Below are 22,189 nucleotides of genomic sequence, written 5' to 3'. Positions count from 1 at the left end.
GGTAACTTTTGTGATTGGCGGGTGAAACTGTCAATCTACCTGCCACAGAGCAAGTGTTGTGTTGTTGACCAATCAGGTAGCCTATGTGTACCTGCCTTTTTTTCCGGTATCGTGAGTACTGAAAAAATACAACTTTGCCCTTGGTGGACCGTGTCGAATTGCCGCGGCGCTGCTGCTGTGAACCAGAGCGATATGGCTCTGGTGTGAACGACACAATCATTAACATCAAAGGGTTCCGCTTCTTGGTGCTTCGGCCGGTGTGTCCCTGGCGTAGACGCGTCTCCGCACTTCTGCCCCTCAGCTGTGTGTGTGTCTGTGTGTTCATCTCGCGTGCACTGTTTACTGTATACTGACAAAAACGCACACACAAGCTGGAAAGTTGGCTCATCTGACAGCTGTCATTTGGGAGGTGAAGGCAGGGTTTTCCCTTAATTGTCCTGACGTTGATGGAATCACTACGAACTGTATGTTACAGTATGAGCAGGAGGGACGGTCAAGTTGAATATTGTAACTCGAAAAAATGTAAAATAAATAAAAAGAAAAAAGAAAATGATTACACTGTTCAGGCCGCCCCATGTAGAGGCTACAGTCCTCAATGCAGGCGTCCCCGGTTCGAATCCCGCATCGGACAGACCTTTCCTGCATGTCATTCCCCCTCTCTCTGCCTCCCCTTTCCTGTCTATCTCACTATGCACTATCAAGTAAAGGCAAAAAAGCCCCAAAAATATACTTTAAAAAAAAAAGAATACTGTTACAAAAAAAGGGAGGGGGGTGGTGGAAATTTTCTTATCAGCCAAGAGGGGGCCCAGCAGAGAAAGTTTGGGAACCACTGACTACTTAAAGAATAAAAGCAAAGACGGTTTATAAATACTGTATATTCTGTACTAGTTCAAGAACCATTCTTATGCATTTTCTGAGTTGTTCACCTTTATTTTAGGCACCAAAACTTTTGGCTGGTAAATAACCACTGTCCACCTGCCACAGTGGCTGGTGGCCAAAAAAGTTAACTTCAGGCCCTGGTGACATCACATGGAGAAAACCCATGATGAAGTGTTTCCTCCTCGTCTCCTCCTGCTCTGTATCATCACTAGATAAAGACTCCAGCTCCTTCTTCTCTGTGCTCAGTGTTCATCCATACATACCAGCCTCCATGTGAACACAGTGATAAAACAGTGTGTGTGTGAGAGCCATGTAATGTCCATGTGTGCATGCTGACAGAGAACGTGCTGCTCTGACCCCCCTCCTCCTTTCAGGGTGGAGCCTGCTGGAGCCCAATTCTTGACACCAGGTCTGAGGAAGTGTAAGTGTGTTTTTACTTTGAGCAGCACATTCAACCATCTTCACACTGTCACATCACTGACGTCATGAGTCTTCATCAAACTGCCAATAACTGATCACATGATCAATAACTGCAGCTGTGTCTTGTTCTCTCCATCAGATTCCTGTCGACTCACAATCGACACAAACACAGTGAACACAGAGATCAAACTGTCTGACAACAACAGGAAGGCGACATATGTGGAGGAGGAGCGTCAGTCATATCCTGATCATCCAGACAGATTTGACTGGTGGCTTCAGCTGCTGTGTTCAACTGGTCTGACTGGTCGCTGCTACTGGGAGGTCGAGTGGAGAGGAAAAGTTCAAATATCATTGAGTTACAGAGGAATCAGTAGGAAAGGAGACAGTGTAGACTGTAGGTTTGGAGGGAACGATCAGTCCTGGAGTCTGAGCTGCTCTGATGGTGGTTACTACGTCAGGCACAATGGCAGACGGACAGACATCCCCTCCTCCTCCTCCTCCTCTGTCTCTTACAGAGTAGCAGTGTATGTGGACTGTCCTGCTGGCTCTCTGTCCTTCTACAGAGTCTCCTCTGACTCACTGATCCACCTCTACACCTTCAACACCACCTTCACTCAACCTATGTATCCTGGGTTTGGGTTTGGATTCCCCTGGTCCAAATCTGGTTCCTCAGTGTCTCTGTGTTGAGTGAATCAGAGTCTCCTCCTGTGACAGAAACCTTCTCACTGTTGAACAGACAGTTCAGTCTCTACCTGTCTGTCTCTGTCTCTCACTCACATTTTCATATTCATAGATTAAATCAGTGGATGTTCTAACTCATTGAGTGCCGCGCTCCTTTCCAAAGTTTTAGTCAAGTGTACCGGCAATTTAGACCATTTTTGATGATTTTTGTAGAGCCATAGTGTATTCTATATTATTGCCACCAACACATACTGTAGCTCATTTGAACTTTCTGCTTCAAATGACCACAAACCGTTTGTTTCTACGTGCCTCCGTTCCTGAGAAAACTCAAGCTAAACATGGCTGGATTTCACCAAAATCCCTCCTTTTTTTCTAGAAAAGGAGATAGAGCGTCTTTTATGAAAGGTGCTCTGTTTGTGCCTGTTGCTCTTCTGACACTTACATTTCTGGATCTAAGGGCTCGTGTAAGATAACTATATACAACAATTGTTGTTCTATTCACAAAACCACCATCGGGGGCGGGGGGGGCGCCACTAAACAACAATAACACAGACGCGCCGTGCCGTGTCACAGCCTCTCGCCGCGGAACGTGATGGTCTCTCGGCCAAAGCAGGTCGGGAAGACCGGTCCCACCGGTGGTCGCGGTCCTTCTGTGGTACGGGTCGGTGGTGCCGGCAGCCTGCTTTGGCCCAGAGACCATCACATTTTACCGCGGGAGGACACGGTGTTGCTCGAGATGAAGACCGGGCGGGACTGTCGGCTGAGAGCTTCCTGTTTCGGCTCCGAGCTGCTGGAGCCTCGCAGGTGAGAGCAGAGTGGTTGCGCTGCATCCACATGCAGAACTCCGTTTGCAAAAGCCGAGTTAAAAAAACTTCCAGATCGTGAGCTGTCATGAGTTTTTGATCGTCATCTGTGTCTATTTTCATAATTAAAAAAAAGGTAGTTATTGATGTTCAGTTGATTTCATTCCTCTATTTTTGGTTTTGTAGTTCATGTAATCTACAGTCACACTGTCACTGTCACGGTATTGTTCATAGTTGTTTTTCTTCATATTTTTATTTTATTTTCACAAATGGTAAAGACAAACAATAAACACACAATCAACAATAACACGTGACAACGACAAAAGCATCACAAACAAACAAAAACTCTGTAGCTGGAGTCAAACTATGGAACTCTCAAAGTAATGAATTGAAGACTTGTACTAATGTATTCCAAGCCAAGAAAATGCTTAAGGAAATAGCAATCAGAAATTATGATAAATGTAGCCAATGATTAGTATAATGCTGTTTTTTGTTTTCATTATACTTGTCTTGTTTACATTATGGTAAGACTACAGTGTGCTCAGTGACTGACAGATAAGACAACTTTAAAGTAACATTGCGTCGGAGTTTTTCGGCCTTAAAATAATGTTTCAAGATTCAAGATTCAAGATTCAAGATAGATTTATTGTCATTGTATGGTTGATACAACGAAATTACATTGCACTCAATATGCTGGGCTTAATTAAAATAATGTTTCCAGACTCATTGCAATGGTAGAAAAATGGTTAATAGGGTGAATGGTGCTGCCGCTGCAGCCTGAGCCGGGTCGCGTCGGCTGAAACTGCGCTATGTAACTTTCCTGCACGGGTACGTATCACCGCCCCCCCTCCTCCCCCGTCCCCTCTGCGTCGAGGGAGAGACGTGGTGGGTAAAAGCGAAATTTACGGTTCCCCACCAGTCGTCGTCGCCGTCGTTGCCACCGCCGTCGCCACCGCCGTCGCCCCCCCCCCCCGACCACCCGCCACACAGTCTCCTTGCAAACATGTGGAAATACTGTCGTTTATTAATGGGAATAAACGCTGGATGCGCTCGCTGATAAGTTTCGTTTTCGTTTTTCCCCCCAGACGATAGCGCTTCTCAACCAGATGGTGGAAGCACTGAGCTGAAACTCCGCAATGTTGCTTTAAAGGTACGATATGTAAGAATGTGGCCAAAATTGTTGCTGCAGTCAAATTCAAAACACAGCAGCGCGTTGTCCCCCCTCCCCTACCCACCAGACTCCAGGTTGCCAGACAGCGACGCGCTAACCTCCGCTCTGCTCACTCAGTCAGTCTCAAAGCAGAGTAAAAAGCTAAATATTCATCAACAACCTCACTGTTTTATTGCTCTGACTCACAGTAACTACGAGCGGAGTTCACGTCACTCAGGTGATGTGCAAGTTATTGTTACATTCACCGCTCCGACGCTGTGTCTGCAGCGCTGACACACACACACAGACACGCACACACAGACACACACACTGTAACCCCGCATCTACTGGAGCCGTAGTGCGTGTTAATCACGCCGTAGATGAGCCAACATATGAGACGTCTTACCGCAGAATAGACGCGAGCCGCTCCGGTTCTCCTCCACTTTCTGACGTCGGATCATAAAACATGAGGACCGGAGACGGGCGACCTGACCGGACAGACTCCTCTCATGAACCGCTCCACACGTTCACAATCACTTCATTTACCATCGGCTCCATTTCGCCACATTTCCTCCCTCTTTTCTAACTTTCACAACAGCAAGCTGTGTAGCCTATTAAACGTCAGAGCGACAAGCCGCTTCTACCGTGTGATATCAAGCAAATATGACCAATAACCGATAATAGAACACAATCTTTTTTTTCATGATCTCGTTTTATCTCCCAGCCGTATTTGCAGCTCAGTGGAAGCTAACTGGCAACCCGGAGGCTGAAAGGCCACAGACGCTGTGACAGGGAGAGAGCGCTGGGTGGCGACACAAGCCAACCATAGAAATTCAAAACATAAACATGATTTGCGGTCCGCAAAAAATGTTTTTTAATGCGAATATCTTGGCTGTAGGATTGTTGTTGGTGAGTTCAGTATGTTATATGAACATTATTCCTGAGTCTCTGTTACATATTAGGACGATTTTACAGCCAGTTGCTTTAGATTTCTTACATACTGTACCTTTAAGTTCTGTTTATGTTTTTTGTTGTTGTTTTGTTTTGTTTTGTTTATTTTATGGTGATTGGTTGTTGTTGTCATTTTGTTTCCTTTGTTTTGTATGTTTTATAGCAAGAATGTTGCTCAGTGACAGATTACTTGGAAAATTAGATATTAAGTGAGGGGCAGGCAATATAAGATGTATCTTCTCCCTTCTCCCTTCCAACCAATGGAAGAAATGTTGTAATGATATTGTCAAATTGTGAAATTGCCTTGGTTGGAATAAATAAAAAGAAAGAAAACAAGATAAACCAACAAAACATCATAGTTTTATAGTTTCATAGTTTTTAATATAATTATATGTCACTAATATTTAATTAATCAAGTGAACAATATTCTGTTTTTTACATCTTTGCTGCTTTTATTTGTAAAAACTCTGTGTTCACTGTTGTTTACCACTGGAGTCCAATAGAAATGTATAATTTAGTAGTAGAAATAAACAGCAGTAAAAACACCAGTCTCTGCACTCAGATGATGTGACCCCCTCCCCTCCCCCACTTCCTGTTTAAAGTTTACTTTCACTTTTGAACCAGCGTGGTTGTGCCACAGTTTATTTTCTCGTGTGAAGGTAAGGTGAACAGTTTGAATGTTTTCCTTGTTAACACCTGTCGTTACCTGAGTTCTCTGCCCTTCAACTTCTCATTGTGTTGTTGTTGTTGTGTTATTATAATGTTACTGTAGCTGAGTCAGAGCTGTAACTGTAAAGTCTGGACCAAACAGAACCTGTTGTCGGTAGAAAAGCAGAAACAGTCAGTTGACGGTCAGTAGTTGAACAGAATAGTTATTATTGTGTACTGCCACTCAGAGCCAGCCAAAGACACAAGCGAACTAAGAACCTGCTTAGGGCCTTATAGCCACTTGGGGCCCCAAAAAGCAATACATTTTTTAAAATCTATAATGCACAACTTCTGTCAATCTCTAGAGAATTCCTGCGTAATTACAAAAACCCTAATAGTTGTCGTTGCACATTGCTGTTGCAGTATCATCAGTACAGTTGTCAGGTACTTGTACTTTTCCTTGAGTATTTCCTTGTTGTGCTACTTCCTGCTTGTACTGCAGCTGAGTTCAGGCCCAGTTATTGTGTGTGTGTAACAATCAGCTGTAGCTTGTTTGATCCAGTGGTTTTCTACATGGATGCTGTCCACACAGAGACTGTGTCACATCAACTCAGTGGATCTCAGTCCTTGTGTGTGTCAGTGGATGGAAACAGTCGTCCATGGATCATGTTGCTGGGCTGCTCTTCACTTCACTGCAGCTTCATGACGCCATCTAGTGGACTGATAGTAGAAGTACAGCAGCTGATGGCAGCTTCCTCTTCCTCACTGCTGTGTGGCTGCATTCAGCTGACACTGATATGAAGCAGAGAAGAAGAGCCAATCAGTGGAGGAGCAGCTGGAGACATGATGGACATGTGAGCTGCTGTGCACATGAATGATGTGTGTTTCCTCTGCAGGTGAAGCTACAAAGTGTGTGTGAGCTGATGTGGATGTGACCTCAGCAGCATGGATCAGTGTGAGGACAGAGAGGAGGGAGCCCCTCCCTCTAAAACCACTCTGTGTGGGGGACATCAGGGCCAGACCAGAGGTCAAAGGTCAGAATTAAAACTGTCAGACTTTTCTCTCTAAAAGTCAGTTGTTGTGTTTATTAAAGGATTGAAGATATTTTTCATCATTTTTTCTCCAACATGCACATTTATCAGTTGTGTTGTTGTTTCAGGATCCAGCAGCAGAGACCAGACTCTCCTGAACCCAGCTGTCTGTCTTTAAATAGCGACTCGTCACATGACCGACTCATTGACTTTAAAGGAGGACGTGGATCAGCTGAGATGTAAGACAAAACTAAATTTCAAAGCTTAAGTCTCTGTTGAAGGTTTCTTCCTGTGAAATTTCAACGATTCTACATAAAATCAGAGTTATAATTCAGTTCAGTTCAGTTCAGTTCAGTTCAGTTTATTTCATGTCCCAAAAGGCAAGACACACATTGACATTGTCCAGCTGCAGTAAAGAGTCCCTACTTTAACATCCACATGTTAATATTCAGTAATGCTCACAGTGCAGCCCAGTAGCAACAGGAAATATGTCAGCACCTTCTACTTAAAACAGGAAGTAACCACTGGGTTAAAATCATCTTTTCATTTACTCTAAATGTTGATGGTCTTGTTTCCACCTGGTAGAAGGAACATGGTGATGTTGGCTGCATCAAGTCGCCTCCTGGTGGCAGCTTTGAGGTGTGCAACAGGGCGAGGGGCCGATCAGTGATTTCTAGTGAGTTCATTGTGACGTCAGACACAGAGAGCAGAGACAGAGGATCAGATCAGTTACAGGAGCTGAAGCAGAATCTCAGCAGCTGCTTTTTACAGGAGCAGACGAACAAACATCCATAAATACTGAGAGAGAGGACGAGCAAAACTCAGGTAAAGAATAGAAACTTCAACTCATCTACTTCAGTGGTTCTCAAACTTTTTTACATCAAGGACCCCTAAATTGACACAAATTAGACCACGGACCCCCATTGGACAAAGTTTTAAAACAAACACCAGAAATACACAAATATTTGTTCTAAGACTGAAAAACCTTACTTTTTTAGTCAATGTATGTTCAAATTAGGGCCAATTGCATGAATTTTTAGAAATATTATAAATAAAAAAGTTTTTGGAAAATTCTAAAGAAGTGGTAAATTTTCCAAAAAAAGTTCTTAAAGAATTCTAGAAAAAAAAGTAAAAAAAAACAAACAAACAAAAAAAACAATAAAAAAGTGGTAATAATTTCTTGAAAAAAAAGGTAAAACAAAAAAAAAAAGTTTGGGACCACTGGGTCCCCGGACTCTACTTTGAAAAACATTGATCTACAGAACAAAACAAAGAAATAAACTCAATTTTCTGAGGTGAAAAAATCCTTCATCATCATTGCTTACAGCTTTTATCTACAGGAATAAGGAAACAAATCAAGCAAGTTTTTTTTATTATGGTTCATGTTTTTTCTGTGTTCATTTTATTTTTGTTTTTGAAAATTTAAAACTATTTAACACCAGTTGTGTTGTTGTTTCAGGATCCAGCAGCAGAGACCAGACTCTCCTGAACCCAGCTGTCTGTCTTTAAAGAGCGACCGGTCAAAGGACGGGTACATTAACTTTAAAGGAGAATGTGGATCAGCTGATCAGATGTAAGCTGTAACTGACAGTCAGACTCAGGTTATTATAGAAATGAACCAGTTTGCACGACGTGTTGTTGGACCAGGTCTAAGGGCCAATGGCCCATATTTTTAGAAATATTATAGAGAAATAAAAGGTTTTTTAAGAATTCTCAAAAATATAAAATTTTCTCCAAAAAAATGGTGGATTTTCAAAAGAAAAAAGTTTTAAAGAATTCTTGAAAAAAAGGGGAAAAAAAGGTGATATTTTCTTTTTTTAAAAAGGTTAAGAATTTTGGAGAAAAAAAAGTGGTAACATTTCAAGATGGGGACCTCCATGAACCCACTCAAGGACCGCTGGGAGTCCCCAGACCCCACTTTAAGAAACACTGATCTACAGAACAAAACAAAGAGATAAATGACATTTTCTGAGTTGAAAAAAATCCCTCATCATCATTGTTTACAGCTTTTATTTACAGGAATAAGGAAACAAATCAAGCATTGTTTTTCATTACGGTTCATGTTTTTTCTGTGTTAATTTTTTTTTTGGGGGGGGGATCTAAAACTATTTAACATCAGTTGTGATGTTGTTTCAGGATCCAGCAGCAGAGACCAGACTCTCCTGAACCCAGCTGTCTGTCGTTAAAGAGCGACCGGTCAAAGGACGAGATATTGGACTTTAAAGGAGGACATGGATCAGCTGATCAGATGTAAGCTGTAACTGACAGTCAGACTCAGGTTATTGTAGAAATGAACCAGTTTGTATGACGTGTTGTTGGACCAGGTCTGAAATCAAAGTGTCTCTGTTGTGAACGTCCTCAGGGGATATAAAGTCCATCTTGTATTATCTCTCTGTTCTGATGTTCACTTCACACTGATTCCTCCACAGAGTGGACCAGGAGAGCTCAGAGGTTCCCAGTGCTCAGTCTGCCCAGCAGCATCAAACACACTTGGACTCCATGTTTATGGTGGGTACATGTCCAACAGCTGCTGTTACATCTGTTGTGTTCACAATCATCTCCATGCTGCACTTTGACACCAGTGGATTGTCAGTCTGTCAGGTTTTAGTTTGATGCTGTCACTCAGAGAGTTTCTGTTCCAGCTGCTGGAGGAGAACATGGTCACTTTTGTGAAGAACGAGCTGAAGAAGATCCACAAGCTTCTGAGTCCAGATTACCCAGAATGCTCAGGGAGTCAGAGGGAGGATGAGGAGGTGGTGGATGGTGAGGACGAAGAGCAGAGGAGCATCAGAGAGGCGTTAGTGAAGATCACAGTGAAGCTCCTGAGGAGCAGGAAGCAGGAGGAGCTGGCTGAGCGTCTGCAGAGCAGTAAGAGGATTTCTGTAAAGATTCAACATGATGGACAAATGAGACGTTCACTGACATCAACACATGGAGGGAAACATGTTCATATTGTTGTTATTTAGAAGAATTAACATGTTATATTTTCTTATTGGTCTGATTTCTTGTGTTTTCATTCAGAACATTTTGCTCCAGTTTGTCGACGTAAACTCAAATCTGACCTGAAGAAGAAATTCCAGTGTGTGTTTGAGGGGATCTCTAAAGCAGGAAACCAAACCCTTCTGAACCAGATCTACACAGAGCTCTACATCACTGAGGGAGGGGCTGGAGGGGTCAATGCTGAACATGAGGTCAGACAGATTGAAACAGCTTCAAGGAGACCAGACAGACCAGAAACAACCATCAGACAAGAAGACATCTTTAAAGCCCCACCAGGAAGAGACCGACCAATCAGAACAGTGATGACAAAGGGAGTGGCTGGCATTGGGAAAACAGTCTTAACACAGAAGTTCACTCTGGACTGGGCTGAAAACAAAACCAACAAGGACACACACTTCACATTTCCCTTCACCTTCAGAGAGCTGAATGTGCTGAAAGAGAAAAAGTTCAGCTTGGCGGAACTTGTTCATCACTTCTTCTCTGAAACCAAAGAACCAGGAATCAGGTTTGATCAGTTCCAGGTCGTCTTCATCTTTGACGGTCTGGACGAGTGTCGACTTCCTCTGGACTTCCACAACACTGAGATCCTGACTGATGTGACAGAGTCCACCTCAGTGGACGTGCTGCTGACCAACCTCATCAGGGGGAAACTACTTCCCTCGGCTCGCCTCTGGATAACCACACGACCTGCAGCAGCCAATCAGATCCCTCCTGAGTGTGTTGACATGGTGACAGAGGTCAGAGGGTTCACTGACCCACAGAAGGAGGAGTACTTCAGGAAGAGGTTCAGAGATGAGGAGCAGGCCAGAGAGATCATCTCCCACATCAAGACATCACGAAGCCTCCACATCATGTGCCACATCCCAGTCTTCTGCTGGATCTCTGCTACAGTTCTGGAGGAGCTGTTGAAGACCAGAGGGGGAGGAGAGCTGCCCAAGACCCTGACTGAGATGTACATCCACTTCCTGGTGGTTTATCTAAAACTGAAGAAGGTCAAGTATGATGGAGGAGCTGAGACAGATCCACACTGGAGCCCAGAGAGCAGGAAGATGATAGAGTCTCTGGGAAAACTGGCTTTTGAGCAGCTGCAGAAAGGAAACCTGATCTTCTATGAATCAGACCTGACAGAGTGTGGCATCGATATCAGAGCAGCCTCAGTGTACTCAGGAGTGTTCACACAGATCTTTAAAGAGGAGAGCGGCCTGTACCAGGACAAAGTGTTCTGCTTCGTCCATCTGAGTGTTCAGGAGTTTCTGGCTGCTCTTCATGTCCATCTGACCTTCATCAACTCTGGACTCAACCTGGTGTCACAACAACAAACAACATCTCTGTGGTCTCAAGTGTTTGGAGACATATCTACATCTTTCTACCAGAGCGCTGTGGACGAGGCCTTACAGAGTCCAAATGGACACCTGGACTTGTTCCTCCGCTTCCTCCTGGGTCTTTCACTGAAGACCAATCAGAATCTCCTACAAGGTCTGATGACTCAGACAGGAAGTGACTCACGGTCCAATCAGGAAACAGTTCAGTACATCAAGAAGAAGATTAAAGAGACTCCCTCTGCAGAGAAAAGCATCAACCTGTTCCACTGTTTGAATGAACTGAATGATTGTTCTCTAGTGGAGGAGATCCAACTGTACCTGAGATCAGGACGTCTCTCCCCAGATAAACTGTCTCCTGCTCAATGGTCGGCTCTGGTCTTCATCTTACTGTCATCAGGAGAAGATCTGGACGTGTTTGAACTGAAGAAATACTCTGCTTCAGAGGAGGCTCTTCTGAGGCTGCTGCCAGTGGTCAAAGCCTCTAACAAAGCTATGTAAGTGTAGAGATAGTTGGATTTATTCATCATTGTATAAAAACACTTCTGTCTTTAAATAGGACAGAAAATAAATCCCTTTCTTCTTTAATTCCTCACGATCATCTCTTCAGACTGAGCAGCTGTAACCTCTCAGAGAGAAGCTGTGAAGCTCTGTCCTCAGTCCTCAGCTCCCAGTCCTCTAGTCTGAGACACCTGGACCTGAGTAACAACAACCTGCAGGACTCAGGAGTGAAGCTGCTGTCTGGTGGACTGGAGAGGCCACACTGTAGACTGGAGACTCTCAGGTGAGGGTCCATCCAGCTGTTTATCTGATGACACTTGAACACACCTCCAGGTGTTGACAGTGGTTTCCTGTGTGTTGTTGTGTGTGTTCAGTCTGTCAGGATGTCTGGTCACAGAGGAAGGCTGTGCTTCTCTGGTCTCAGCTCTGAGCTCCAACCCCTCACATCTGAGAGAGCTGGACCTGAGCTACAATCATCCAGGAGCCTCAGGAGTGAAGCTGCTGTCTGCTGGACTGGAGGATCCAGACTGGAGACTGGACTCTCTCAGGTATGGAGAGGCTGCTGCAGCCACACACACTGTCTGATAGAGGAGGAGGAGCTGGAACATTTGATCACACCTGGTATTAACATCTGTCTCAGGTGATCGATTCGTTGATAACATCAGATCTGATAACTGAGACCATATCCAGAGTAAAGTGCTGGAATAAGAGAGTAACGACATGCATTGGTAAAATGGAAGCGCCTCCTGGTGGTGGAATATGGGTATTGCAAAAGTGTCCACGAACTGACATCTCTGCATTGTTGGTGAATGAGCAAGTGCAGCATTTTTAATAATTTAGAGCCTCTGGAAAACCAAATCCACAAAAGCCTTCTAACTATGTATTTTAGGGTCTTGTGTAGCTATATTATTGAATGTGTAAAAATAATTAGAAATCAGTTTCCATCCAAATTCAAAATATTTATAATAATATATGTTTCTGTGCATTGGGTTTGAATTGGGCGGAGTTTATCTCTGGGATTTATTACGCAACAAATCCAAACCACTCATAAATCACCACGTCAGTTGTCTCACCCCGCCCCCCAGTGGCGGCGTACAAAACCGTTCTGCTGCCGGTCTCTCCCCCACGCTCTTCTGAAGTCTCACAACCAGGGGCCTCATTTATCAAACTGGGTGTAAAAGTCCTCTTAAATTTTCACGTACGACGGAAAGGCAAAATGTGCTTATGACCAAAAAATATACGCTCTTTTCAGATCTATCAAACTCCGCGTACACACGGCTGCACGGTATTTCCCTTGATAAATCACACCGGACCCAAGAAAAGTGCGGATGTGAACACGCCTCATACCCTAATATATATGGTCAATGCAAATCAGCACGTGCATATTAAGTAGCCATGTGCACTCTGGAAACGTGTGGAATGACGTCAGTGGAAGACGGTGAAGACAACAGACGGACAGAGAGCGGAGAAAGAAGCGGAATTTCTCTGAAAGCGAGATACACGGTAACACGGCAATATCAGTCAGAAACATCGTCTTGCATTGAAATAGGCTACAATAAAAACAAAAAAACTACCAAATCTAAATGAAACAGAGCAGAAAGAAGAATAATCATATTTAATCTGCCCCTTTATTTTACATTAGGCTATGTCATAATAATTTAAAGCAGGGTTTCCACTGCCAGTTACTATTACTTTGCACCCCTTTCCACTAACCGCCAACTGCCGTTCACTGGACGACTTTGATTTTCATTTGTGCATAGCTATATATAAAAATAAAAAAAACACTGAAGTCCACCAGTCTGTGACTTTTCCTAAAATGATGTTGGGCAGCACCCAATTTTGTTAAATACAATAAATATTATTCACACAAAAAATATCGATCATGTTTTCTCATTTGCTTTGATTTAGGCTGACATTATTGGGCTTGCTGCTTGCTTGTGTGTGTCCAGTCTGGCTACTTAACACACGCACGTCGCAGAAATTATTTTCCAGACTGGACAGACTGGTTGTGGAAGAGGTGTAGCCTACATGCAGGGGGAAAAATATCAATATGATATCAAAAGAAAATGAAATTCGTTTTATAAAGCCAGTATTTAGGAGCACACTAGTCAACGTCACGTCAACACGTGTGCGGTGGTGGTGGTGGTGGTGGTGGGGGTCATCATCACCACCATTTGCTACTTCAAACAGTGTCCGCGCTCCTCTCTCCCTCGCAGACTGCAATTCTCTGACTCAGCAGCAGCGGCGTCGCCAATTCCTCCTGTTCTTCAAACAGCGTGTAAATGCCGGTACGCCAGGGTCAGACTGGTTGTAAATTTATGCACTTTCTCCCGACAGGTTTTGGTTTGATAAATCCCAAATTAGGCGGAGAAAAGTGCGTACGCACAAAACGGGGGAAAGAGCGTGTAAAAAAACGTGTATCCACAATGATAAATGAGGCCCCAGGGGCGTAAAAAAACGTGTATCACACACGTTTTTTTACACACTGCACTTTACATGAAAATCACAGCGACTCTGATTTTGCCCCTGTGCATTTACACTCGTTTGCTCCTAAATACTGGCTTTATAAAACGAATTTCGTTTTCTTTTGATATCATATTGATATTTTTCCCCCTGCATGTAGGCTACACCTCTTCCACAACCAGTCTGTCCAGTCTGGAAAATTATTTCTGCGACGTGCGTGTGTTAAGTAGCCAGACTGGACACACACAAGCAAGCAGCAAGCCCAATAATGTCAGCGCAAATCAAAGCAAATGAGAAAACATGATCCATATTTTTGTGTGAATAATATTTATTGTATTTAACAAAATTGGGTGCTGCCCAACATCATTTTAGGAAAAGTCACAGACTGGTGGACTTCAATGTTTTTAAAAAAAAAAAATGTATATATATATATAGCTATGCACAAATGAAAATCAAAGTCGTCCAGTGAACGGCAGTTGGCGGTTAGTGGAAAGGGGTGCAAAGTAATAGTAACTGGCAGTGGAAACCCTGCTTTAAATTATTATGACATAATCTAAAATAAAGGGGCAGAATAAATATGATTATTCTTCTTTCTGCTCTGTTTCATTTAGATTTGGGAGTTTTTTGTTTTTATTGTAGCCTTTCAATGCAAGATGATGTTTCTGACTGATATTGCCGTGTAACCGTGTATCTCGCTTTCAGAGAAATTCCGCTTCTTTCTCCGCTCTCCGTCCGTCTGTTGTCTTCACCGTCTTCCACTGACGTCATTCCACACGTTGTGGCCCTCATTTATCAAACTTGCGCAGGATCTGGTGTAGATTCTGGTGTAAATATCAGTGTACGGCAAGTGTCACGTGTGATTTACTAAAAGTGTGTACGCTGCTGATTTCGGCGTAGAACCGGCGTGGTGGTGATAAATCCGGCGGCTGAAAACGAGCGTCATTTAAATGTCACGCCCCGATATATTCCTGCTTTAGAGGCGTCGCCCTGCCCCTTTTACGACAAGGAGACACGGAAGACGGCCAAGAAGATGGACTTTACTGACGTTACCGCGTTGAACAGGGAGAGGGCGGCAACATTAAATATCTGGACATTGATAGATTGATAGATTTTGTGATTGATAAGCGTCATCCCGGTGGATGGAGGCTGCAGACGCACGTGTCACTGACCACGTCAGGAAACCCAGCGACCTCATGAAATGCTCCTGCAGTTTACTAAACACAAGGGACTGAGGAGAAATCATATAGGCATATTACTGCTGCGAACGCTACTTTATAGGGCCCGACCGATATGGATTTTTTGGGGCCGATGCCGATTACGATTATTAGGGGGAAAAAAACCCGATAACCGATTAATCGGCCGATTATTATTATTTTTTTAATTAAGTTTTAAAATTGTATTACTATAATAATATATCTATATATATTATATAATATATAAATTAGGGCTGCCTGGTCGACCAAAAAATCATTAGCCGACTAAAATTTAATTGGTCGATTGGTTGCATGAAAAAAAAAAAACATTTGAAGCCCTGTCTTGTCAAAATGAAGTCAAAATCAATATGGGCTTTTATTTTGAAGGGCCAAATACAGGAAGTCATGACACGTGATACTTTTTTGTTGTTGTTTTTTTTACAAGGCACGGCGTCTCTCTCTCCCTCTCTCTCTCTCTTTTCAATTAAAAGCGATCAGCGGTTGCTGCCGTGCCCGGCACCGTGTCAAAGCGCTCACCGGCGGTCAGTCTCACAATGTCACGGAGCGGATCCATGATAGTCCCCGCTGCAGTCAGAGTCCCGCACCGCTCCACACCGCGGACCCCCGCCCCACCCGTCACACAGCCTCAGCTCAGTCACTCCCTCCCTCCCTCCCTCATCTACTGTGTTTATTGGTGATAAATGAGCATACTGGTGCCGGTAAAACCCGACCCCGACCGGCTTGTTGAATCTCGGACCCAACACGGCCGGAGACGGGCATTAATTAATTAATTCACAACCCGACCGCGGTAAAAAAAAAAAAAAAAAAAAGGGAAACAGAAAGCCAGTGGCAACACTGGTTTTGAGACAGATCAGTCACTCTGCTGTGTGCTGTGACTGAGGTGGTAGTGGATGGAGTTTGTCATGAGGTCGGCGCCGGTGCGGGGGAATCTTTTCAAAGTAAAACCAAGTTTTATTCCCTGCATTTTATTCCTGAAAATATCGGCGACAATCGCAGAGTTTTGGCCGATTACCGATTAGTTTCAAACGGGCTATAATCGGCCGATTTAATTGGCTCGCCGATAAATCGGTCGGGCCCTACTACTTTATGACCATCAGTACCGCTGGCATGGTTCGGCTGATGGAGGGATGTGAAACACCGGCCCGATCTCCCGCTGACAGGTCCCGGTGACGGGAAAAAAGAAAAAAAAAAACACTCCGCCGCGGAGATCAGCTGCACCTGGACAGGTGCACCCCCCCCCCCCCCCCCCCAACCGAGGCTCCGGTGTCCGGCAGAGAGAGAGACTGAGGAGCCGTCCGGTCATGCTCTGGTGCAGGAGATGTTGGAAGTTTGTGTGTGTGATCTACAGTAACAGGTCTGTCTGTCATTGACTGTTTCTGTTTACACAGCTGATTAATGAGCATCTGTCACATCGTGGTTTTTAATTCATCTCAGTTGCTCAAAATAAAAGTCGAGTTATATTTTCAACACGGACTTGGTTTTATCGTTTCTTTTTTTTTTTGGCTACTTTTTATCTTTTTATCAATATAAACAACAACAACATGTGGTCCACATTGCTGCGTTATTAGACTATGGTTTAATAATCGTTCTGACACAGCAGCACTCCTTCCTACATGTTCTACGCTGGTTCCAAATGTGCGTACACCTGGTCAGAGCTGGCGTGAGATTTGTGCGTACCGTACGCTCACGCTCAGATTGATAAATGCCAATCCTTGCGGTGAATTTGGTGTACACCCATTTTTTTGGTGTACGCAAGTTTCATAAATGAGGGCCAGTGTCTTCACCGTCTTCCACTGACGTCATTCCACACGTTTCCAGAGTGCACATGGCTACTTAATATGCACGTACTGATTTGCATTGACCATATATGGTTGTGTGGGGCCGTTTAGGGGGCTGGATATGAGGCCTGCCGTGTTCACATCCGCACTTTTCTTGGGTCCGGTGTGATTTATCAAGGGAAATACCGTGCAGCCTGTGTACGCGGAGTTTGATAGATCTGAAAAGAGCGTATATTTTTTGGTCGTACGCACATTTTGCCTTTCCGTCGTACGTGAAAATTTAAGAGGACTTTTACACCCAGTTTGATAAATGAGGCCGCTGGGGCCTCATTTATCATTGTGGATACACCTTTTTTTACACCATTTTCCCCTCGTTTTGTGCGTACGCACTTTTCTCCGCCAAATTTGGGATCTATCAAGCCAAAACCTGACGGGGAAAAGTGCGGACATTTACACCCATTTTGACCCTGGCGTACTACCGTGATTTACACCTGTTTTGAGGAACAGGAGGAATTGGCGACACCGTTGCTGAGTCAGAGAACTGCAGTGTGAGAGGGAGAGAGGAGCGCGGAGTACATTTAGAAGAGCACAGAGGATTTTTTTAGTAATTGTGGTAGTGGTGGACCATTGCTGCTGGCAATCCAACCCGCTCTATAATAACACTAGGCTGTATGTTAATTGATAAACAGAGCGGATTGAGGATTTTGCTTTTTTGCTTTTACACACGTCTGACAAGGATCAAACCCGCCAAGTTTAAAAACACATCGGCAGCAGTGCACTGATCTACAGCCTAGACTGTTATTATTCTGTCACCTGAGTGAACGAGGTGCACGTGTGTTTGGAGCTGACGAGAGAATAAAGAGCGAGACAACGTGGCCCTGAGGAGAAATTTCCTCACCACTGAACATCCGATTTGCCCAAAAATCCACAAAAGTCTAGAAAATCCTCCGCTGCGTCCTATCGTTGCCAGTATAGGCAGCCTCACAGAGCCTCGCTCGCAGTTTGTGGATTTTTTCATTAAGAAATTAATGATGAAAATGATTTATTGGTGTCTTTTGATGTTCAGAGTCTTTATACCTGCATTCCACATCATGTTGGTATTAAAGCGCTAGCCCATTTCCTAGACAAGCACTCTGGTGATGTTTTTGATACATCTCCCCACAAGGAATTCCTTTTGTCATTATCTGAAATGATCCTATCCATGAACTTCTTTAAGTACTCGGGGGAGATACTACCTCCAATCCCGAGGTACATCAATGGGAAGCTTGTTTGCTCCATCATACGCCTGTCTAGTTATGGGACTATGGGAAGAGAAATTCATTTTTAATTCTTCAAACCCCTTCTTCTCAAAAATTGCTCTCTTCAAGAGATACATTGATATATTTTTGTTATCTGGAAAGGGACTTTCGATGAACTTGATGCCTTTTTTAATTATCTCAATTCCACAACTGACTATTTGGCTTTCACAAGAGAGTGTAACCACAAAGAAATCAACTTCCTAGACCTTACCATCTATAAAGGGGACAATGGCTGTTTGCAAACAACTAGCTATATTTCGTAAGCCTCTCAGTAGAAACACACTCCTCAGAGCAGACAGTAATCACTCTACACAACTTATCAAGAATATTCCCACCGGCCAATTTTGAAGACTCCGCAGAAACTGTAGTTCAGACGAAGAATTTAACATCAAAGCAGACTCTATGAGAGAGCGCTTCAGAGCGAGAGGCTATTCCCATTCGTTGATTGAAACAGCCTATCAGAGAGCATCCTGCTCCAACAGACACGCCCTCCTGGTTAAAAAACCCAAACCCGCATCACCTCCTCGCCTCTGTTTCTCTACGAATTTCAATCCCATGGCCAGCCAGATCAAAGAAATTGTTTTAAAACACTGGCATATTATTAAGAGTGATCCATCCCTTAAGAACTTTTCTGCACAGCCTCCACTCATCACCTTCAGGCGAGCACGTAACCTGAAGGACCGCCTCGTCCACTCTGACAGCCGTGTGCCGCCTCCCTCCTCCTGGCTTCCACCTCCACCTGCAGGCTTCCACCGCTGCGGTCACTGTGCTCACTGCTCCAACACATCTAACGTTAAAACATTCACACACCCACGCACAGGAAAATCCTACAAGATTAACAACTTTATTAACTGTAACAGCACTCATGTTGTTTACATGTTGAAGTGTCCGTGTGGTTTATGTTGGACAGACAAAAAGACAACTTAAAGTCAGGATCGCTGAACACAAAAATGCCATCCGGACTAAAAACCTGACATATGCAATGGCCAGGCATTATGATCAGGCCAAACATGGTTCAGTTGCCACCCTCAAATTCTGGGGGATCGAAAAAATCATCCCATCATCGAGAGGTGGCAACATTATCAAAAAATTCCTGCAGAGAGAAGCCTTCTGGATTTTCACCCTGAACACCATAGAGCCAAATGGTCTTAACGAAGAGATGAATTTGTCTTGTTTTTTATGAATGGTGCCCTTACGTGGCTTATTGTATTATTGTTACAATTTCGTATATTTAATCATGTTCTCTATTGGAATCATGTCTCTGTATACATTGTAACTTTATTGTATTCATTACACTTGTATTATTGTTGTGGTAACCTATCACGTGAGCCGTTGTGATATGACGTGTTTCCCTGCTCTCCCAATCAGAGACGCAGGCACAGGATTTAAATCCGTCCACTGAACAGCTCCGTTTGCTCTGAAGAAGACCTTGTGTCGAAACGTCAGCAGCCGCACCTCAATAAATGTTTATTAATTGACCGTGTGCTCCAGCGTGCTCCCTTTGTCTCTACTGCTCGTCTCCAGCCCTGAGACGCACCGGTCCAGAGTTCGTCAAGCTGAAGCACGGAGGATCTCCCTTTTTTTAAACATGTTGAGTGTGTTTCCTTCCTCATCAAACACTGAAACCATCCACTGTTCACAACTACACTCTTCTTCTTCAGCTGTTGTGTCTTCATCTTCTTTGCTGTGACGTGTGTTTGTGCAGCTTGAGAGTCAGAGAGTGAAAGTGTGTGTCTGACACTGAAGTGACATCACATGGAGAAAACACATGATGAAGTGTTTCCTCCTCGTCTCCTCCTTCTCTGTATCATCACTAGATAAAGACTCCAGCTCCTTCTTCTCTGTGCTCAGTGTTCATCCATACATACCAGCCTCCATGTGAACACAGTGATAAAACAGTGTGTGTGTGAGAGCCATGTAATGTCCATGTGTGCATGCTGACAGAGAACATGCTGCTCTGACCCCCCTCCTCCTTTCAGGGTGCAGCCTGCTGGAGTCCAATTCTTGACACCAGGGATAAGGAAGAGCAAGTGTAAGTGTGTTTTTACTTTGAGCAGCACATTCAACCATCTTCACACTGTCACATCACTGACGTCATGAGTCTTCATCAAACTGTCAATAACTGATCACATGATCAATAACTGCAGCTGTGTCTTGTTCTCTCCATCAGATTCCTGTCGACTCACAATCGACACAAACACAGTGAACACAAACATCAAACTGTCTGACAACAACAGGAAGGCGACATGGGTGATGTATCAGTCATATCCTGATCATCCAGACAGATTTGACGCGGCGTCTCAGCTGCTGTGTTCAACTGGTCTGACTGGTCGCTGTTACTGGGAGGTCGAGTGGAGAGGAAAGGTTCATATATCAGTGAGTTACAGAGGAATCAGAAGAAAAGGAAACAGTTATGACAGTGTGTTTGGATGGAACGATCAGTCCTGGAGTCTGGAGTGCTATGATGGTCGTTACTACGTCAGGCACAATGGCAGAGGGACAGAGATCACCTCCTCCTCCTCCTCCTCTGTCTCTAACAGAGTAGCAGTGTATGTGGACTGTCCTGCTGGCTCTCTGTCCTTCTACAGAGTCTCCTCTGACTCACTGATCCACCTCTACACCTTCAACACCACCTTCACTCAACCTCTGTATCCTGGGTTTGGGTTTGGGTTTGGGATTGGGCTTGGGTTTGAGTTCCTCCGGTCCAGTCCTGGTTCCTCAGTGACTCTGTGTTGAGTGAATCAGAGTCTCCTCCTCTCACAGAAACCTTCTCACTGTTGAACAGACAGTTCAGTCTCTACATGTCTGTCTCTCTCTCTCACTCACGTTTTCGCATTCATGGATTAAATCAGTGGATGTTTTAAAGAAGAAGTAAGTGATATATTTGTGTTAATATAAGTCTTAAATAGTTATATCTTCCGACAGCAATCACTTACATAGAGTGTTTGGACCGAAACACGGGTCTCTCAGTCCCTCTGCTCTGCTCTGAGCCGAGGAGAAAACATTTATCGTATCCTACAGTTTTTATCCAATGAGGAGAGAGAACGGCATGCAGGGCTGTGTGTGCAGCCAAGGAACGCCGTGAATGTGGTGACGTAGGGACGAGGACTGTTATGGTGCGTTCAAGGAAACTCGTAACTCGTGTTTTTCCGACCTGTGAAGTCATACCAGTTCAATCTGGTACGAGTTCACGGGTCAGAAGTTACGAGTGGCCGTTATAGTGACTTTCACAGGTAAAACAGGTCGGAAAAACACGAGTGGGTTGCCTGAAACGCTACAAAGTCGTAAGTTGTGACTTGAAGCTGTAATTTACGGTTTCAAAAGCCTGCCTGGAACGCAGCATTAGCCAAAACGACCGGATCGCTTACTTCTGCTTTAATATTTTCTCAATTCGATTCTTGTAAACTTCTTCCTCTTCCTTTAAAGATGGACGCGTTGATTATTACAGTTACAGTTGAAATTATAGCTGCTGCTGCACAGCAATGGTCGGGGCCATTTTTATAGAAAAAATTTGGCAATTTTAAAGTGAAAGTTGCAAAGCCGTAGCACATGGTTGATATATTATTAATTTATTTTCAAAGTATTGAGTCATGGGAATGCTGATGTGTCAGATGATAAGTCCCTGTTTGGGCAGCATTTGATTGAGTTCTGTCATGGCTGTAAATTAGTGTTCTCTAGTAAAATATTACCACCAACACATAGCTATACATATATTAGTGAAGCATGGCCTACACCATCATGGCTGGATCACTGCATATGCACAGCTGACGCGCACAACTGCTTAGTGGAAACTGAGATTGAACAGAATGAACAGATGATGAGAGCTAACTCCATGGCAAGGAAACTTCAACAGAATGAGGTGGGGATGGGGGACCACGGGCCAATGCCCCGCTGTTCAAATTGATTTTTTCACACACACACACACACACACACACACACACACACACACACACACACACACACACACACACACACACACACACACCTAATTTCACATTTTATGTCATTGTAAGTCATCAATGCATGTTCACTGTATTGTCTGTCATGTTTTTT

The 22,189-nt window shown here is 43.9% G+C and overlaps 2 protein-coding genes across 4 annotated transcripts in view; both read left to right on the top strand.

Annotated features, from left to right (window-relative positions):
* Positions 1-21,123, top strand: part of LOC310987544 (uncharacterized protein) — a gene marked incomplete at its 5' end in the record, with an annotated part of 45,336 nt that extends 24,213 nt beyond the window's left edge. For 2 of the 3 annotated variants that reach the window (XM_083973854.1, XM_083973853.1), the window contains 2 exons: positions 1,254-1,300; positions 1,439-2,106. In XM_083973854.1, the coding sequence (XP_083829980.1) occupies positions 1,254-1,300; positions 1,439-1,986 (595 nt within the window). In that variant the 3' untranslated portion in view covers positions 1,987-2,106. Of the gene's footprint in view, positions 1-1,253; positions 1,301-1,438; positions 2,107-20,306 lie in introns of those variants that run through there. The other variant, XM_083973852.1, reaches the window with a different exon arrangement.
* Positions 9,176-12,027, top strand: LOC310987199 (NLR family CARD domain-containing protein 3-like; the record flags this gene model as incomplete). The annotated part of the gene is given in 5 exon segments (XM_083973392.1): positions 9,176-9,431; positions 9,585-11,377; positions 11,380-11,666; positions 11,758-11,931; positions 12,024-12,027. Coding segments are annotated over 5 exon segments (2,514 nt in total).
* Positions 21,124-22,189: the final 1,066 nt, after the last annotated feature.

Source organism: Trachurus trachurus (genome assembly GCF_905171665.1).
Source record: "Trachurus trachurus genome assembly, chromosome: 6".
Taxonomy (NCBI): Eukaryota; Metazoa; Chordata; class Actinopteri; order Carangiformes; family Carangidae; genus Trachurus; species Trachurus trachurus.
Note: the sequence above shows the minus strand (reverse complement) of the source record. Positions and strands in the feature narration are given on the sequence as shown.